Source organism: Cyrtonyx montezumae, unplaced genomic scaffold (assembly GCF_038088225.1).
Source record: "Cyrtonyx montezumae isolate F1298 unplaced genomic scaffold, pur_monq_1.0 scaffold_10, whole genome shotgun sequence".
NCBI classification, from domain to species: domain Eukaryota; kingdom Metazoa; phylum Chordata; class Aves; order Galliformes; family Odontophoridae; genus Cyrtonyx; species Cyrtonyx montezumae.
The window spans coordinates 47,081,035-47,101,812 of record NW_027071826.1 but is presented as its reverse complement, the minus strand read 5'-3'; the positions used below and the strand labels follow the sequence as shown (position 1 = coordinate 47,101,812).

Sequence of the window (20,778 nt, the reverse complement as noted above, 5' to 3'; positions counted from 1 at the left end):
AAATCAAGCACCTGTTCCTAACAGCAACAGAAGCTATGAACAAGCTTGTACCCATACAGATACATTTTGGGTGCCAATATTATATTAATTGCATTAAAAATGGAAAAACAGAAACCCTTCTGCCTTCTTCATTTAGCTCATAACCACTTTTTTTCCAATTTTTTTTTTCCTAGAAAATGAGTGTTTTTCCATTTAAAAGGTGAGAGCCACTCTGTAGTTATAAGTGGCACTTTTTGACTTTCTTAATACGATCCTGTGGCTACAATTAACACAACGAATAAGTAGGAGATCAAATTAAGATCTAACCCTGTTTTACTTATAGGCGCAATCCTTACAGCAAATTGCAAGTTAAACTGCTGGGAAGTAAATGAGAGATAGAAAGCATGATTGGTGATGCCTGAATCTTAAGTGTTCAGACGTTAAAAACAAATGTATGAGAACAAATCAGGCAAATATCAAGACAAAGTTTCAAATGTTTTAGACACTTAAATGATTACAAAACTCCAAATGTAGCTGAGATGCATGTTTTTCACAAAGCTTTGAGAAAATGCAGCGAATTCTTAATTTATCTGTAAGAGCTGCTGAATGTTTGCTTTTATGCATCACATGGGAATAAAATTCTCTAAAGAGAAAAAGAACAAGATTTTTTCTTCTCATTATTTCAGAGTGCTTTAAGTTCATTTCAGAAAGTCATTGTCTTTGAAGTTTGGGGAATAAGGGAACGGCAGACTGCTTCCACGCATGGTCTTATTGTTGTGGAAATCTACCATTTCATCCCCTTAAAAACTGAATAAATAACTGAATCAATTTGAAGTCCTTCACAACCTGCGATTCTTAGGGGCATCTTAAGACTGTGTACTGTCTGATCTACTTAGTTTGCAATTCATCACAAATACCGCACAGTATAAAAATCAAAATACAGTAAAATAAATGTGTACTGTTTTTAGGCATGATCAGTCTAAGAATTGTGAAGGAGAAATTAAATCAAGGAAGGTAGCTTTGTTAATCAGCATCTCAGGCATAGAATATCTAATACAAGTCCTAAAAAAATAATGTATACTTACTGCCAAACACCAAACTGACCGGACACTTCCAAGAACACCATGGTATAATCAAAAGTTCAAAGAAGCAACCTGATGACTGGAGAAAAAAAAAAAGAAAGTAAAATAACCAATAATATAATTTAAAATAAATTGCTACTTACATACTATGAGCTGATTACCAAACACAGTATTTTTGCAACCCAGCTCCATCACACTAACTATCAAAAGAAAGAACTAGTGGGATCTCACACATTCTTCAACAAAGAAGTACTATTTCCTAAATGCCCTGCTTAGGGTGCTTACCAGAGATGCACAGTTGCACTAAAACTCCACTTTCTTCTTGTTTTCATTATTAAATTCCTCAGAATTCTGCAAACAAAAGAACATGCTTCATGCTTCCCCATGTCCTCCCAAACTGAAAGAAAAACTGATCTCTCACCCAACCTTGGCCTCTGCCTGGACAGGTGTGTTCCATGAGGTCAGAACTTTACACCAGGTGGGATCACTTGGCCCATCTGGCACTTTGTGCTACAGCTTTGAGCACAGCCCCACAGGTGTCCTCCATCAGCAGCAGCATGGAGTTCTACTGAAGGGGGCACACACACTTAAATGCAGGTTGCTCAGCAACAACAGTGGAAGGAAAAATGGAGACTGGGTGAAAATTTGAAGTGCTAAGCTGGGACATACTGAGTTTCATTCACACTCTGTGGCAACTCAGTAATGCCAGGAGGAACAATTAAGCATTCCTGTGGGCATCTTAATATCTTTTGGAAGGCACCCCTGGTTGCAGCTGTGGGAAGAGGGCCATGCTGGGGCCCAGCAGACACTCCTCCCCTGCCTTCTTCAGGCAGCAGCCAAGTGGTGCTGGCATGCACACCCCCCAAATCCTCTCAGATCAATGTAAGCTTGCTCAAGCAAGATTGGAGGTGCTGGGAATAACTACAGGAGGACATCGTGGTTTGGCAGTGGGAATGAGTGGTACCTTGGTCAACAGAGGGGCCATCACTTGCAAGCCATCCCCTTTCCCTGCAGCTGTTGTAACCTAGAGCTGCTTGAGTCCCTGTGCTTTCCTGCTGTAGGAAAGTCACATACACAAATCAAAGTACTGCGAAGTGGAGAAGCTATACAGAAAGGACCGCACGTGGATACTGTTACTGCTATTTCCTTCAACCCATATTGTAGCTTTTAAAACTAAAAGCCTTCAGTCACGCTGCTGGAAACAGGCAGTTGTATCTAAGGGCTTTTCCAGGTGTCTGTTTTCCTGCGCAACCCCTCAGTGTGTGTCAGCAGTGCCTTCCGCCATGTAAGGCTGTCCTTTGGGCTGCTTCAGCACTCACCATTTGGTTTTCTGGCAGCTGCAGCGGTTCTGGGGGAACTGGCTGAAGTCTTCCATCAAGGATACTGTTCCTGATGTTTTAACAAAATATATTTCACTGTGATTGAGTAATTTGATCATCGAGATTCTTGATCTCCAGATTTTCAGAGTTAAGCATCTTGTTTTAACCAGATCTTGCAAAAACTGGGAGCAATTTAGCATCCTGAATATTTTAGCTAATCTGATGGACTTAGCATTTCTGTTGTACATAGACTGATTGCTTTGGCTCTCTGGTTTTATTTCTGTTAAACAACAACAAAAGAGGATCATGGCCAAACTCAGCAAGGCCCTTCACAGAAAGATCAGACCATAGACGTAATAGCCTATTTCCCCACAGTGACTTCATCTACCAAAATGCTACATGGCATCCTTGACCAGGAAGGGAAATACTGTATCCATCAGCATCCCAACACAGTGGTTGCAGATGTATGAGGAAATGAAAGGATGAGCTGAGAAGATGGCCAGGCTCAGGGCCGGCCTTTGTTGGCTGTTGCCACTGTTGAACACAGAACCACTGGGCTAGGCAGACTCCTTATTTGACCCATAGGACTGTGATTGAGTTTTCGATTGTAGGTTATTTGTAAATAATTAGCTAAGAGCATACAGAAGCTATAATGATACCAGGAGCCACCATGGGGCCTTGGTGGCAGATACCCTTCCATTTGCTGTTTGCACAGCTCCTTGTGGGATAGGGCTCTGCTATGGGACTTGTGGTTTGTAGCACAATATAAATATTTCTGATTTCCAAATGTAACCATGCGTGGCTTGTCTTAAAATGGAACTTCATCACTTGTCTGAAGTGTGAGTTTCCTCTTTCCTGAAATTAAAACTGGATGTTGTGAAAGTAATATAGGAGTAATGCAGGAGTATAAAACTGATGGTTTTTGTAGTTCAGATTTTGCGCACACGTTATTTTTGAAATCTAACTTAAAATGATGGCTGGATTCCTTTAGACACTCTGCTAGTAACTAATTAATCAGAGGTGTGACCAAAAAAAAACAAAACAAAAACAAAAACCAACTCCACAACAGTGATCAATATGCATTTCTGTTGTGACTTGACTGAGTATTTGAGGATAGTTATTTAAAGCTTTAATAATTACTTTTTGCTGTTACCGAATGATCATTTCCTGATGAGCTACAACAGCAACCAGACCTCTAAGTAGATTTCAGTAGAAATATAGAAGCTTTTAAAGTCTGTGGTGTCAAAGTAAATTAAAGTGGCCCTAAGTAGTTCTTAATACAACTGACCACTGTGATTTCCACAGGGCAATTATGGTTTACCATGTCAATCATCTAGCAGGCATTAATATAAAGCAGAACAACTCTGAATAAATTTGTTATGGACTGTCATGTCAAGAACCCAAATGCTAACCTGCAGTGGCCTTGATATTATTAAAATGACTAAGGGTCAGATTTCAATTAATCTATAGCTTTAACAGTCCTTCACTGTAGTGAGTCTTGATACAATTAAGCAATAATAGATGACAGGAAGGATACTTCCTGGCAGTTAATGACCAATGGCAGTATTTGAAGGCCCTTAACCCAGCTGGTCATTAACTGCTCAGAGACAGAACCTGGAGCTCATATTTTCTATTGTAAACCATATATTAAAGAAGTAAATCAATTACTGTTGACCCCCTGCCCCCATTCTTTGCAAGCTGCTGCTATTGGGCTACTGTGGGAGCAATTAATTGTCACAGGAAAAGCCCAGTGTGAGTAACCAGTGGGGAGATAGACTGGGGTGCCAAACCTTGCAATCCCGAAGCTCCCTAAGCACAGTGAGTCCTAAGGGCTCCGGAAGATCCTGGTGCTGCAGCCATCGAGCAGAGGTTGTGCTTGGCTGGAGGAAAAAACACCATAAGTTGACTTAATTGGAGCAATATGAAAATACATAGCAGAGGATTGCACTACATGTCAGCCCTCTTGTGTGAAAGTAAAATTCCAGTACAATGACATGGTGCTTCATCTCTCTTTGACTCTGGGTTGTCTGTTGTTCACTGGCATAATTCTCTTCTTCAAATATACAGTATGGCCCTTGCCAACTTCTATCTAATTGTTGCACGTTAAGTAGCAAAAATACAATTTTTTTTGCTGCTTTCTCCTCAAGAATACATTAGAGTTGCAGTTCAACTGAGTAACTAGCTGATTGCTTACCCGAAACCAAATCTTTAAAAGTCCATCTCAATATTTCCTTATTTATTCATTCTAATGTGTTGGTCACCAACTTCATTCCATCCACTGTTGACCCTGAAGCATTTTATCGCATAGATTCATAATGCAGAATGTCATTTCTAATAATTTCATGTATGACGCTCTCTCCTGGGAAGTAAGGATTGTTTCCCATTTAAGATGTTTCAGGGTGGTTTGTGCAATAAGCAATAGCTGAAACTAGACTGAAATCTGATGTAATGTGCAATCAAAATGTTCTGTTACATTATAGTACAATACACTTCAATGTAATTTATTCTTCTCCTACGAGAACCGTGACTAATTTCGATGTCAAAAGCCAATCATAATACCTAAATGCTAGCAGTTTACAGACATGGCAATGTGGCAACTATAGGAGTTTTTGTTGTCATTTTTGGTTAGTTTAATGTTATAAGTGGGGAAAATGGGAAGGCGAATAAAGAAGAAACATGAGAATTGTTTTGTCTCATTTCAGCTCTATAAAAATCCTACTGAGATTATGTTGCTACCACAACAGCACTTCCTGCTTACAAAACCAATGGTACACAGTGAAATATTATCAAATTAGGTTGGTTATCATGCTTGTCTAATACAGCATATGGTGTTAATGGATTTCAGAGGCCATTAAATGCCTTTGCAGAATGGAAAGGCATGTGGAAAATCTAAGAACTGGAAGATTCAAACACTAAACTTAAAGAAGGCCAGCTGAATGAGACTGCCCATCAACTCCTTGTGTTCAATCATTACTGGTAATGTCAAAAGGACAATAAAGAATACATAGAAGAAGTCACACACACATCTCATAAAACAAAATTTATCTTTAATTTGTAAGTGTCAACAGCAGTACAAAAGATGGAGTGATGGTGAATAGATTAAGGGTAGAGAGGACAGTCTTGAGGTAAATGAGCATAAATAGGCAGTCTTATAGACACTCCCCTGAGGGGTCTAAACCCCTATCATGGCATATACTGTATCACCCAAAGATGACATGTTTAACATATCAGGAAAGCACCTTGTGCAAAAAAAAAAAAAAAAAAAAAAAAAAAAAAATCCCCCCACCCGAAACATGTAGGTAAGGTGCCAATGTACACCAGAACATACTGTATATGGACAGTGTCTTTCAATTTTGTCTTTTCCATTAATAACTGAGGCAGAGGAGGAGAAGACTCTTAAAAGTACCACTGAAAGATTATTTAATATTTAATTTACCTCACGTCAATACTGCACAACAAAATCCAAGAAGTCTGTTTATGCAATGAAGCAGAGCTAAGAATAACTATTCTCCTTTTTAAAACTGAGAACAGATTTTTTTTTAAATTCAGTATCCTTAGCAATCTTTTCCTTCGTTTTTTGTTGGTTTTTTTTTGTTTTTTGTTTTTTGTTTTGTTTTTCCAACTGTATCAAGAGGAGAGTGTGAGATGTGATGGCAACCTTTAAGTTCATTTAAAAACTTTACACTGGACTGTACAAGATTTTTTTTGATAAACTATTTACATTTTCAGACTTTAAAACATATTCAAAGCAGCAATAGACACTAGTTTTTCCTCTACACGCCCAAATAATTACCGGCCATGGGCCCAGGTAGGTACCTGCATTGTATATAGAATTTCTACAAAGAAAACCTGCCTGTTAAATTAGCCAGTGGGTGTCCAACAAGCAGCCCTCGCCATTAAGAGCTGTACCCACAGTGTTGCTATAGGAATCAAAGCATAGTACCTAGACAAGAGAGTCTCAGTTGTCCCAACAGCTCTACACAAACTTTACAATTTGAAACAGCAGCTAGCATGTCAGTCCAGCATGTCAGTGAATTGTGCTGATTAAATTAACATAGAGTACAATCTCACAATATACATCACAAACAAATTACAATGTCAGGAAATAAGAGTTACAGTAAGATAAGTTATGTAGTAACAGCTTATAAGCTTGTCTTAATGTAATAAAAAAATTTGTACATGGGAAATACAATAATGAATGAACATAAATGCTAAGCATTCTATTTTGCTACAAGCTGAAGAAGGGTACAAAAAAACAACAACATTGCTTTCTAGAAAGCAAAACACAAATGACAAAGGAAGACAAACGGAGAATGCACACTAGCAGGTCTGCAATGTGCAGCATACAAACAGTTAAATATTTGCACATTCCCCATAATCCAAGAGCACCAAGGACCTCACTTGTGGTTTTCAGAAAGCGGAAATTACAAAGCAAGCCATGTCACTAAGTTGCTTTATAGCTTTCATATTGCCATAAATATCAATTTGATAAGTTTTCCTTTAGCCCAGTTCACCCTACCCCACCCCCTTTTTACCCAGTGTGTGAAATTTCAGAATACTTCTTTGTCACCATTTCCAGCAAATCTGATATGTAAAAAAGGGCAATGGATTAAAACAAAATATATTTGCATATACCTACATCTTATTTTCTTTTGCCTTCTGTAGTAGGACATTACAGCATATCAAGAATGTCATTTGATCTGAGAAAAATCACAGATATTAATGGGTCATATAAAAAAAGGTTTGGGGGAAATTAATTTTTAAAGCAAAATAATACGTGTTTTGTAAAAGATCAGATGAGGTCATATAATATTATTCTTTTAAAAGAACATGCTTAAGTGCCAACTTGAATCTTAAAAAAGCATGCAAAACACCTAGGGTCCAAGCCCTTCCATCAGCATCTCATAATAACATGAAGAACTCTATCATACATTCTGCTGGCTGCATCTCCAGTGCAGTTGTTCACACTGTGGCCCTGTTCAGCAAGGATTGCCCTACTTAACGCCAACGCTCTACTGGTCCTCGTGACCACCACAGAAGTACTAACACGCTTAAAATTAAGCAAGTAGATAAGTGTTTTGCTGAGGGAGGGCGGGGGTGTTAATCTTGTAGTATGTTTAATAGGAGATGATTTTTGAAATGCCACACCTATTGATATGACAAAAAATTGAAACCAGAAAGCCAATCCAGTGAGAGGCCCGTGGTTCAGGTTGCATTGGGAGGTGGTTGTGTTTATGCTCAAAGCAGTAGCTGTCCTCAGCTGACTGCTGCACACGTTGCAATGTCACTGTTTGTTTTGCATTCCCAACCCGGGCAGTCCCGTCCTTTGCCCTCCCCCTGCCTCGTGCTGCACCTGAGTACATTGATTTAGGAGCACACTGTGATCCCATGTATTCCCAGTAGGCAGTTTCATGAACTAAATGGTGACACCCGAACACACGTATCAACCAGAGCTAGACTATTTCATCAGTCATACCCCCATGTAAACCTGAACCCTGTTTCGTGAAATAGAAGTGAAATATACTAGCTCATATCAGACTGTTTCAGGAGTGTTCTTCTCTTGAAAGTAAGTATTTAAAATTTTTCCAAACAGAAAATATATTGTATCTGTATTAATTAAATAAACTGATCAGCAGTGGAGAAAAAAGTATGACTGTATTTGTGCATTACCTGAATGCAGTTGTTATTTTTTTCAGTCAGAGTTATCAAGAGAGACTAAAACACAGCATTTAATGAGCAATCCTGAAAGTCCTGTTTGTGTTTTGTGTGAATGTTTTCACCTGACATTACAGCCTAAGGTAATGATAGTGTGATTTACTTAGTGTAGAAAATAAAGATTTGATATTACTAAGTCTTGATTACATTGCAAGGGCCATCTTATTCATGACAGTCTCTCCAAGGATATGCTTTTGACTTCCAAATGCTATTCTTGTTTGAACTAAAGCATTCAATCAGTTTTACTTGGGTTCAGAAAACAAACTGTGTTTCCTATCAGCTGTATCTGCAATTTGGTGTGTGTTATGTATCAACTTTCTAAACAAGAAAAAGGTATTCTGTGTTTGTGGGATATGCTATCAAAAATCAGTGAGAGCACAAGTGAGGCATCTTGCTGTCCCAGCTACAGGTCCACAATACTGCGCTCACACTGCGGGTGTAAATTCAGCATCTACATGAGGTACAGTGACTTGTCAGCATTTAATATGGACCAACATACACTGATATAGAACAAAAGTAAATACATAACTTATACTTCACTAAGTATCCATGAACAAAAAATAAAATTCTATTTCCTATGTTATATTTACACAATTTAAAAAAAAATATCTAAAATGAGATGGTAAATTCAACAAAAACTTTGTTTTGAGCTCCGATTAATAAAGTAAAAAAAGTTGTTTTTTATCCTTATGATTGTCCTTCCTTCTACTGACATTTTAGAGCCAATGTCGGCTAATAAATAGAATAAAATGCTCATATGCGCAATTCAGATTCAAATATGTTCATCCCACTTCCCCAGCCAATAAATGCAATTTTTACCAGCTGGCAATTCCTGAACAGCCAGTCATTTTCAAGAATGTGGCTTTAACATAGAGAGCATCAGCACTGAGGCAGGGCTGGAGCTAAAACAAAGTGTTCATACATACATGTATTTTGCATAAATAAATGAAATAACAAGACATAAAAATGACTCAAATCCGGCAACTGTGAGGCAGGCCCACACGAGTCGAAACAGATGACTTTTGTTCATGTAGTTTTCGTACAACAGTTTCACATTAGTCAGAAGTGATAAAAAATACCATTTATATCCAGTGCTTATAACACTTACGAAACAACATCTGTGAGTGTGTGTTTTTTTGTACTACAAGCAAAATCAAGTTTCAGTCCTAAAGAACAGTCCTTTGTTCTCCACAAGCCTGCAGAATATTATTTTGGCATGGTCATAAAATTTAAAAGAATTAACCAACTAATCTAAATGTTTGCCTTTGTGCAAAAAAAAAAAAAAAATTACATAAAATACAATACTAGCAATACAGCATTCTACCAATGCAACAAAACCAGAAAAAAAGAGAGAGAGTGAAAAAGTGACATTGGGAGGAGGGAGAGATACTTCTAACATAAGAATTATGTAAGACATTAATAAATAGTCATTTATTTTAGGAAATAATGGTACCCTCCCCCAATCTGAGCTGAATGTATTAAAAACAGTTCAAATTCCCAAGCAACTGTGAGAACAAAAAACACTTTCTATCAGTACCTCAGCCAGCTTGAAGAGGGCGCTCACCAGCTAACGACACAGCATTTGCCTTTAAAGTCTTGGCTAGACCGGTTTATTGCTTATTAGACATGGACTAAGAACACATTTAAATAAATATTAAAAATATAGCATTTTGTTCCAAATTACAAAATGGTCAGAGAAGTCTGACCACTGTTTTTCTATGCCATTATCTTTATAAATTTTCCTGTAAATAGAACAATCTTTGTTTTGAGGGTACTTGCACATTTAAATGTGATCCCTACAGTGGCTACAGTGGCTCTCCCTGCTCTAAGAGGTATTACTGGGGCTGCGAGGAAAACGGCAACTCCAGATACAGCATCTTGTCAATGCACCTCACATGAATTTCTGCAGGATAGTACAACAGCACGAGGATGGCCAGCATTAGTGCTACAGTCCTCTCGTTGTCTGGGCTCTAAGCAAAGCCCATACAGCTCTGCAGCAAGATTCTCCCAGACTTTGGGAAGAGCTGCCCTAGGCTCATTCATACCTCTCAGCCCAAGTCTGAATTTATCACTAATGTGCTGAACATATCATATTCAAAATAAAAGCTGAGGGAGTTGAGGAGCTTCAGCACAGGTATTCACCAGGCCCATTGGAGCTGCATTTTATGTACAGAGATCTACGTATGAACAGGAGTGGAATGCGAAAGGAAAAAAAAAAAGTCAATTTCTTTTTTCTTTTCCTTCTCTGAACATTAACAAACTCTTAATCATTGAACATATCTTTCTTGTATATTTCCTAGACTTTTCTGTACTAGTTGCATTGTTTCCAGTAATAATACAAATGAAAACTTTGGGTACACATTGTCTCTGGAGATCCCAAAGAACTTTACAAACATGCATGGAGATCTAGCTCGCATTCCCATAGGAATAACATTCGGCAAATATTTTTGATGCATCATTTTCTCAGCTTTGCAAGCCTGTCATTTTTGTGGCTTTCACTCCTCCACTAGGAGTCTCACATATAAATCACTGCACAAATACTCAAGATAGCAAACAGCTCCTTCAGGTGACAACAGGAACGTGATATATGGAGCCACGATTCACTGCAGGATTCTACAAGCCCTAAAAATTCATCACGGTAGACTCTATATGGATTTTGGATTTTACATCTGCCTTTGTTGTCCAGCTAAGTATAGAGGTTTGTATATATAATGACAAATTTTTGGAGTATTTGTACTGTATGTACATACAAAAATACTCACTTTATTTTGTGTTACCTATAGCAGAGTGTTTCCAAGTTCTCCTTGAACACACACTGTTATGGAAACAATTGAATTTCTCATTCATAAATGTCATGTTCGTTTTAGTAGCAGGTGCACTTTTATTTTCACATACCTGTGTAATTTGAGGGAGGAGAAAGAAAGAGCTCTTTAACATATCAATAAGGAATTGTAAGTGTAATGCCACCAACAGTACTTTTAAAAATAAATATTAAGTATTTGGACCCTTGACATTCTGGAATGAATAAATTATTTAAGAGAAAATGTGTTAAGACTGAATGCAAGGGTTAAAAGCAAAAGGGTAGAGAATGTAGTCAAAGGTGGCCTCACACTGCTAAGACAGGCCCTTCCATAGCTGGTGATCGCTCTTTTGTGCTTACTTAAAATTTCATACTAATGGCATCAAGAGGCAAAAGCAATTGGGCACATGCACTATGGCAACCAGGTTCACTACTTAAGAATATCCTGTCTCCAGATTCCTGAGTACTTCACCATTTTCTGGAAAAAAAATTAGTTTTTTATATATTTATTTTAAGATGCCAAAGGATTGTCTAAGACTTTACAGTGTCTCCTTTAAGACTCTTTTTTAAATGTTAAGATTCAAAAGTTAAGAAAAGTTTGGCACATCAGAAGTTCAGCTGTACATATGGAAAAAAATGGAATTCAGAGACGATTTTTAAAGATGAGCTATGATGCACAGATGTGCACACTTGCGGACTTGTTCTGTTTCACAATATGAAATCTGCAGTTTTTGTTTTCTAAAAGAATCCAGAATAAAAACACATTCACAACCTGTAGGCTGGCACAGCATACCTGAGTGAGAATGTATAACCCCCATCTAAAACAGTAACTTAAGCCTTTATCAGCATCCAAAAGGAAAAAGACAAAAGGTAAGACTTTTAAGACAGCTATTGATTCATATAAGTTTTCAAGTCCTGATGTCTGATATTTAATATATGTCTTCATCTAAATTTAAAAAAACAAAAACAACAAAAAAACCCAAGTTCATGAAAAATTAGGGAAACAATCTGTCTCACACGTTAAGAAACATTTAAGACCATTCTGCTGATGTAACTGTAGGAGCCACACATGCATGCAGGCTCTTTAAGAACTTTTTGTTCAAAAAAAAAAAAATCCCAAAAAAACAAAAAACAAATGAGTCTGAGTACTTTAATTCTGTGAACACTCCTCAGTTGGCACTGACTGCCTCATGGGCTTCATTTTCACTACTATAGTCTGATTTGGGATCATCCTCATAGTCCTCGTACATTTCAATTTCATCCTCTCCATTTATCATTTCGTTTCCAGCAAGGCTTCCGCTGTCCGTCTTCATCCCATAAGTGCTCTGAATGACAGGGATGCTGGGCTCAGGGCTGGCGGAGGTGCTTGAGCAATCCGATGTCATCTGAGGTGACGGTGTGGTAGTTGCCATGGTAATAGCACCAGGATAGACAACCCCCGTTCCCGTGGTGATTGGAATTTGAGGCTGTTGTCTAGAAGGAAAAGCAAGATGGGAACGTGATTACCTCTGTTTGGAGGAGGGAAGCCCTTCTGTAAGGCCAAATCAAAGCAGATGATTTCCTGTGAGTGCTGCATGTATTCCTCTGAGGCTCTCAGTCTGGTCCTGTATAGTATTTGTTCACCTTAGTTCCTACCCTCAGGTGCAACTGGAGAGTAAACTATTTAGCAACTACCAGAATACGATTATTTCATGTGATTTTTGTGTTTATTCAAACCATACTGCAATGTAGCACTTGGAGAGAGATCTTCAAAATGCTTTAGGCACCTATGCAGTGCCTAACTGCTGCATTAGACAGTAGACTTCTGCTGTCCAAAATTATCCTTCAAACTCCTGACTAGGACTTTCATGACTGTTAATGATGGAACCTCAAGATTACCTGCAGTACCTAAAATGGGATATGGGTGATGAGGTAACACTGCCTGTGGATCTTTAAGGATGTAATTTATAATTTAAATGCTAGATTTACTCCTAAATCACTTGGAAATACTTAGGATTTTTTTATTTCTGAATTCTGATTTGTGTTTAAAATCCATCATCAGAATTTCCATTTGCTCTTGAGGTTTTGATGTGCAAGACTGAGTTTCTGAAGAAAAGTACTTAAAAAACAGGTTATTTTCTGTGTTGTAATGGATAGCCTGTAGAAACAAAAACCTCTGCATATCTGATTTATTTTCACAGTGCAAATACATGGAGAGACTCAATTAAGAATGCACTGCCTCTACTTATGGAACATTTTGCCTTCTGATGTAGAACTCTGTACCATGTAATATCCTTTGTTTTTGTCTGTGACAATTTTAAGCACGCTGGAGCAAAACCACCCTAACTAGAATAGGCTGATATCATTGACAGTCAAGCAATTAAATGCAAGCTTGATTAGAGCATGTACATAATTCAACTTTTTCAAAGGATGCGAAGTCTCTTACAACAATGTACATATATTCAGCTGCTTTTCTGAGTAAAATCAGGATGCTGAACTCTTTCCTTGGTCAAGCCTTTATTGGCTATGAATTAACTAAGGCAACTTTTTTCATTTGGATTAAATAACAGACTTAGTTTCTATATTAAAAGACACTTCAAAATATTCTTATATTAATTTTGGACCAAAGGTGAGAGAAAAAGAGGGGACTGAACTTGTCAGGAGGAAAATAATCTCCATCATACATTAGATGTAGCAAATTACAGTACCAGAAATACCTAAGTACGATGGAATTTGCTCTTTTACTCTTAACTGGTTATTCGGCATAGATGCCTACTTTAATACTGTATTTCAGTGTATTCTAAACATTCTTTAGAGCAATATTGACAAGTATTTGAGATCTCTGTATTTTACAATTTTAGCAAGAGAAACAGCATCAGATGTGTTTGAATAGTCTACTGAACTGTAACTTCTTTATTGCAGTGCCAACATTCAAAAGGAGATAAAAATATGCTTTGCATAAACCAGTCCTTCATAAATTCTTGATTACTGTCTAAACCAATACACACGTATAATGTATAGCTTATTTACAAGATGTCCCTTAAATGCTGGATTTTTGTCATTCACTGACCAAATTCTAGGTTTAATAAATATCACAGGACAGTTACTGGTAAAAACCAATGTACTTCAAGTTTAGGCACCAATAGAGAGTCAAATCATGAACACTGTGTAAGAGCATATTCAAATAGCATTACGTACTACCTTCGTTGCTGCTACTGCTAGCCTGACTCTTACAGACTCTGCACAGCTTGAGAAATTCAAACATCTGTTGTATGTGTATAGTACACCTGGCTAGCAGTGAGCAAAAACATCACAGTAATTCATTTGACACAGTCATTATACTCCTGTTTGCAAATGATGATTTGCAGATGATTTACAAACAGCTTGGGATTTTTCACTAAATTTTCACTTTTTAAATGATCTGATAAATGTTCTGTGAAAACAATTTTCAGCCAGTGCATTTGCTTGCAAGTGATTTGCTGCAAACATCTTTCAATACTTTATCCATAAAATTGAACACCTACCTCACGTGGGAACATTTTAGTTCCTAGATTGCATGTTGTCAGGCATATAAGTTATTACTGTTAAAAACCTACAGGTACCTCCTCCACAAACTTTTAGAAACAGAAATTGTTTGCATTAACGACTGTTTCCACAAAGCAAAGGAGAAAGAAACCCACTCATGGTCTCAGAAAATTTCTACATATTTGTTGCCAAGCCATACACACTTAATTCCCTCCAATCTGTTTGTCTAACAACTGCTGGTACTAACAATTTTCTGGTATTTCTTACAATAAATACATTTCTAAACAAACAAACAAAAATCTCTGTGTGTTCATCAAAGAATATCATGTCAATGCCAAAAGCTGCTGTGTGAGTTATTTTGTTACAATGCTTCTGATAGGACTTGCAGAATATAATTAAGAAATGACTGAGTACAAGCTGTTCTTGTGTCAGATGACACTAAGGATCAGAAACCTAGTTCTCCTACCTTACCATAACAATTTATTTTATTATAACAAATCGTTTTTTTATAAGCAGCAAGAAGGAAAAAAGCCAACTTGTTTACGACAGGGCTATGATGTGCCTTGATACAGTGGTCCTTAATAAGAAGCCCTAAAGGATAGACTAAGTTAAGAAATTCAGATATTCTTTCAAACATTTATCAAGAGATAAACTATTTTGCATATCCACATTTCAGTGGGATAGGGTACATTTTTCTATTTCAAAACATAAAAGGAGTAGGTCATAAAGTATAAAGGAAGTATAATGAAGCAGAATTTACATAACTGTCTTTTAATTGAGATTGCACTGAATGTACAGCAAACAATAGAGTGAATCTAAGTGGTAAAGAACTCGATTGGTATAACAGGTAAGTTAAGGGCTAATGAATTTGTCATTCATCAATACAACTCTTTATAACATGTTAAACAAAATTCAAATGTGGTATACGTGCCTCCTGCAGGGTAAGAACTATGAGCTTTAAATTACTTGTTATCTCACCATGGAATTGTAAACATTTGTTAACTGTACCACCTAAATGGGAAGTATCTTGTACTGCAAACCACTTGGTAGTGAAAATTTTCTAGCACTTAAACATGAGCACCTACACATTTCCAGTAACTAGACACCTAACTCTCACCTCAATCTTATTATTATTTAGGGATGATCAAACTGACAGTGTGAATTCTGCTCAGGCCACTGCATTATGTCCTAGAAAGCCTTATTTTAAGGAATCAGAAAACATACGGACTATATATATTACTGGAGATGAGGTATTTAAGTTCTGTAGGGCAGAGAAAACAAGGAGCATACACTTTATATGATCAAAGAATCTTTAAGGTTGAAAAAGATCTCTAAGATCTAGTCCAATCATCAACCCATCACCACCATGGTCACTAAACCATGGTCCTAAGTGACATATCTACTACCCTTGGAAACCTCCAGGGATGGTGACTACCACTTCCCCAGGCAGCCTGTTCCAATGTATTCCCACTCCTTCTGAGATGAATTTTTTCAGATAAGCCACCATAAACCTCTCTTGGCTCAGCTGAAGGCTTCTCATAGTAACACTAACCTACCCTTACCTTACTCCAGCCTCCTTTCAGGTAGTTCTGGAGAGTGAGAAGGTCTCCCCTGAGCCTTCTCTACTCCAGACTAAACAAACTCATTTTCCCTTAGCCACCCTAGACCCTCACCAACTTCACTGCTCATTTTTGGACATGTTCCAGGGCCACAGCGTCTTTCTTGTGAGGGGCACAATAATGAACAGAGTACTTGAGCTGTGGCCTCATGAGAGCTGAGTAGAGAGGGATAATCACTTTCCTAGTTCTGCTGACTACACTATTTCTGACACTGGATACTACTGGCCACCTGGGCACGCTGCTGGCTCATGTTCAGCCAGTGTCTGACTAACACCCCCAGATCCTTTTCCTCTGCTTAGTTTTCCAGGCACTCTGCCCCAAGCCTATAGCAATGAATGCCTGGGGTTGTTGGGACCAAAGTGCAGGACCTTGCACTTGGTCTTGTTGAAAATCGTACAATTGTCCTCAGCCCATCTATCCAGCCTGTCCAGATCCCTCTGAAGAATCTTCCTACCCTCAGGCAGACCAACATTTTCTCCCAGCTTGGTGTCATTTGCAAACTGAGGATGCATTCAATCCTCTCAACTATATCATCAGTAAATATTTTAAACAGGACAGGCCCCAATACTGGCCCCAGGGGAACACCACTCGTGACTGGTCACCAGCTAGACTTAACTCCATTCACCACTGCTCTCTGTGCCTAGCTGTCCAGACAGTTTTACTCAGAAAAGAGTACATCTGTCTAGGCCATGGGCTGCCAGGTTCTCCAGAAGAATAACATGAGAGACAGAGTCAAAAGCTTTACTAAAAAATATAACCTTGTATATAAAAAGCAATAACCTTCCTATCTCTTTAGATCTTTGAGGAATGGTGATGCATGGCTACATACTCTGCTTTCTAACTATTCCTGTATCTACCATCTATCTTCTCTTTGTCAAGTAAATCCGCAGACCAATTACCACAGGTCTCCTGCCACTCTGCTCTGCCAGTATTGCCAACATGTCCATCCAGTCTGGGGCTAAAGATTTGGACCAAAATAGTTAGGTTAATATGAGACAGGAGGTAGCATAAAAATTCTCAGATCAATTGACCTGCTTACAAGTTTGTGGCCTTAATACTCTCAGGATTTTCCTAGAGAACATTCCCCTTTTGACTTCTGCAAAACTAGCTAAACATTTAAGTTGGCAAATTACCATTGTTTTCTGATCCCTTCCCAACTATTTTTCTGACAGCTCTTTAAATGACTGAAGCAAAATCAAGTGCATTAATGAAAATGCTCATATGCTCCACCCCCTTGAAACTTACACCCCCATAAGGAAAGAAATAACAGTAAATCTCACAAAAGTACCCATTGTGTACTTACTTTAAGTTCAAGCTACAGGAATATAATATTACAGCTCTATTCAAAACCGTGGTCTAGCAATATTCAGGCTATGTGTGTGTACAGTAGTTATAAACACTATGAAGGTTTTATCCTAAACATCTTACACTGGTAAAACAAAACAAAAAAAAAGTTACTGCTTACATCATTTTGCAGAGAAATGTATATATTGTATACTTGTATTGAGTGATGAAGACTAAAAATGACTGAGAATTGAATTATTTTTGTAAGGCAAGGCAACAAAAGACAGACTCAAAATGACTGAATGTATGGCTTACATGTGATCCACTAGTTTCCTTACATTTATTTATGCATTACAAAAAATAGTATTAAAGATAAATTGCAAATCACTTGATTTCTGTTTAGGGATTAACTTCTACAGAACTTACCAGTCACAACTTCCTATTAATAATTATTTTGAAGACATTGAGGTCTTCAGATTTACTATCCACTAGATTAAAAGCAGCAAATTTTTAATAGAGAGTCTGCATTAACCAGGAATTATTTCATCTTTTTGTCTACCCTATTCAGAACAAAATTCATTTGCATGGGGATGCAATGCAACACCTATTCACATGTTCAATTCCACTCTGTTACTTAAAATACTTGACAGTACCTAGATTTTTTGTTCTGGCCTATCTCCAAAGTATGAATTTCCTGCCCAATTTGTTCCGAGAAATCTTCACTCTCACTCAATTTTCTGGAAGTTTTTTCTACAAAAAATCCAAACAGTACCTGACTAATCATTTGTTTATTTCTCTATTTTACTTTAAAACCTTACCACTTTGTATATTGAGAATCACTAAACAATTTTTCTGTATCTTACAAATATTTATCAAACAATGCAGCTCACTGAAGTCAGCAGCATGAGCTTTTTGCATCTTTAAGTTTAAGCAGCATAAAATTTGTTCCATGTTTGTGTGTATGGGAAATGCTTTAATTGTGCACATAGCAGTATTATTCTATGTTGGCCAGTGATTCACTTGGGGATAGAAATTAGCCTTTCCTCAATTGCTACAGCATGTGGTATAAGAAAAATCCCAACACAAATATGAAAGAATATCATTTTTGTTGCTAGTTATAGACTCCTCTAGTTACCTGCTTGATGGTCTGCCTTTCTCTTTACCTCTATGCTTTTATGTTTTTACTCTGTGATACGTTTTTGCCATTTTAACATACCCAATCTGAACTTACTCGGTATATATATTTGTCTTTTTTTTTTTGAGAGAAAATAAAAACTAACAGAACTTCAAGCAATATAAAACACTTAGCACAAGTCAACATTTCATAAGAGTTTTTTTTTTGTCATTTTTTTCTCTATTGTATGCTGCAATATTTACTATAAACATAGAGTATATTAAATCCTAAAAATATACATTTGTCTCCTGTTTCATTCTGTTAAAGAATCTGCATCTATATTCCCTTGTGTACAATTCTGAAGGAAGGTTTATGCTCCACCGAAACAGTGGAAAAATGAGGGCGGTTAGGAAAACTGTTCCAAGTGATGTTTAATGTGACATTTAAAGGAAAATATAAAGAAGAGTATGTTTAAGAAGTTGATGAGCTCAGTTACTGTGTTTCACTTAATTATAATCTACTTCAGATGAAATGTTACTTTTTATTATTCAGTAAACTATTCTGAAATAAATTATGCCATATACATTTTATGTTTCCGTTCAAGAAACTGTTTGGTATCTTCCAATATATATATATTTTTTCATTAGGGTAAAAAGGAATCTGAGGCATCAATCATTAGTCACAAAAAAAAACATGAAAAAAATTTTAGAAATCACGGCTTGTGTTTAGTAAGTATTGTACCCTAAGTATTTATACCCATATTGAACTTCAACCTTGTTCTCATTTCACCTTGAGCAAATGCAAACATCTCTTAATGTTACTTTTATAACGATATCTATTGTTTCCAGTTTAGTCCTTTGCATCACTTTATATGTGCAAAAATGTATTTTAAGTTACTTTAAATCTTTAGCATGAGCTGAGCAGCGTAAATTGGCCTTGGCATGAACATGAATATGAATAAGAATACTTTCAAGAATATGATGACATTCCCATGGTCTTTGTGATCACATTGTTTGATAGACGAGAAAGATGTTAAATTTTGGTCACATTTTGAATAGATTATCTTTTTTAATAGTCACAGTAGCCCTCTTTATGTATGCACTTTTATAAGTTTCTTAAATCTGTCCTCCATATCCAACTACATATTTACATAGCCAGCACTTGTGATGTGTGAAACACTGCTACTTGATTCTGTTTTGAATTAGCAAACAATTGAAAAATTGTCCAGACTGCTGTTTTTGCATTTCTTGTATAGATATGATTTGGTCTGTCAAACTGCTTTGGACAACAGCTAAAGTTTCACTCTCTTTGTCTGAATATAATTTGTGATATGCTGTTTGTATTCACATTTCTGTTTAGGGTTCTAAGAACAATTTTGATTGAAGCCTATTAGTAAACAATTTCCCTTAGAGTGAAGAATAAAAAACAATGTTAAAACTGTAGACTGGAAGGTTATTTCAACATATCAAAACCACTTCTATTTACTGATTGAAGAAAGAGCCCACATTGTTGCAGGCTGTACCACAGAATAATTGACTGCAACAGGAGTTCTGAATCCCAAGCCAAAAATGAGGGCACATAATCGACGTCAAGGTCAATTATCTGGTACTAAAGTACCCAACAAAAGGAGACTATTGTGATTAGAGAAATAAGCAGAACATTGTGAATTTGGAAGGGTTGGCAGTGGAGAAAAACATTTAGACTCTCTGTAAACCACCAGAAACATTGCTGAAGCATTGAGCATCACAGATCAATTCATTAAAAAAAAGCACAGGAGAGAGAAATCTGTTATGCTGCAGTTGTTTCTCTGCACTAACGCTATCTTTAGTCTGTTAGTCTTTCTTAGTTCTGCCTTCTGTCCTGAAGAACAGAGATAATACTGTAAAAAATAGTTCTTAAAATTGTGCCAGGACCTTTCTGTCCACATATTCTACATTTAAGTCTATCCAATCTGCCTATGCAGTAATTGAAAGACTCATTCTAAACCACGCTTTTTAAAAAAAATTATTTATCACAGTCTTATATGAAACAAAAAACCTCATACCCTCATGTAATGATACCATTCCTTTATGTCTGTTCCTAATCTAACAACAATTACTCCTGTACCTTTTATCATTTTCCACCTTTCCCAACTCCTTATTCTACACTGGAATAATTTTTTGTGTTTTTCTTTTTGTTCCTGCCTTACTTTAGGAAATTGTCCTGGAGCTCTTATTAACTCTGACTGGAATAGCATATTAGCAACTCACAAAATGCATGAGTCAAAACTTTCAGGATAACAGAAGACAATTTCTTTTGAAGAATTCCCCTGTCAGTGGCAAGCTAAAGTTCCATATTTGTTTTCAGTGTGATTTTATAGATT

At 37.0% G+C, this 20,778-nt stretch overlaps 1 protein-coding gene across 8 annotated transcripts in view; it reads right to left on the bottom strand.

Annotated features, from left to right (window-relative positions):
• Window positions 1-8,556: 8,556 nt before the first annotated feature.
• The window catches only part of SOX6 (SRY-box transcription factor 6), a 361,252-nt gene continuing 349,030 nt past the window's right edge, over window positions 8,557-20,778 (bottom strand). For all 8 annotated transcript variants that reach the window (XM_065755272.1, XM_065755269.1, XM_065755275.1 and 5 more), the window contains one exon: window positions 8,557-12,368. In XM_065755272.1, the coding sequence (XP_065611344.1) occupies window positions 12,065-12,368 (304 nt within the window). In that variant the 3' untranslated portion in view covers window positions 8,557-12,064. The remainder of the gene's footprint in view (window positions 12,369-20,778) is intronic.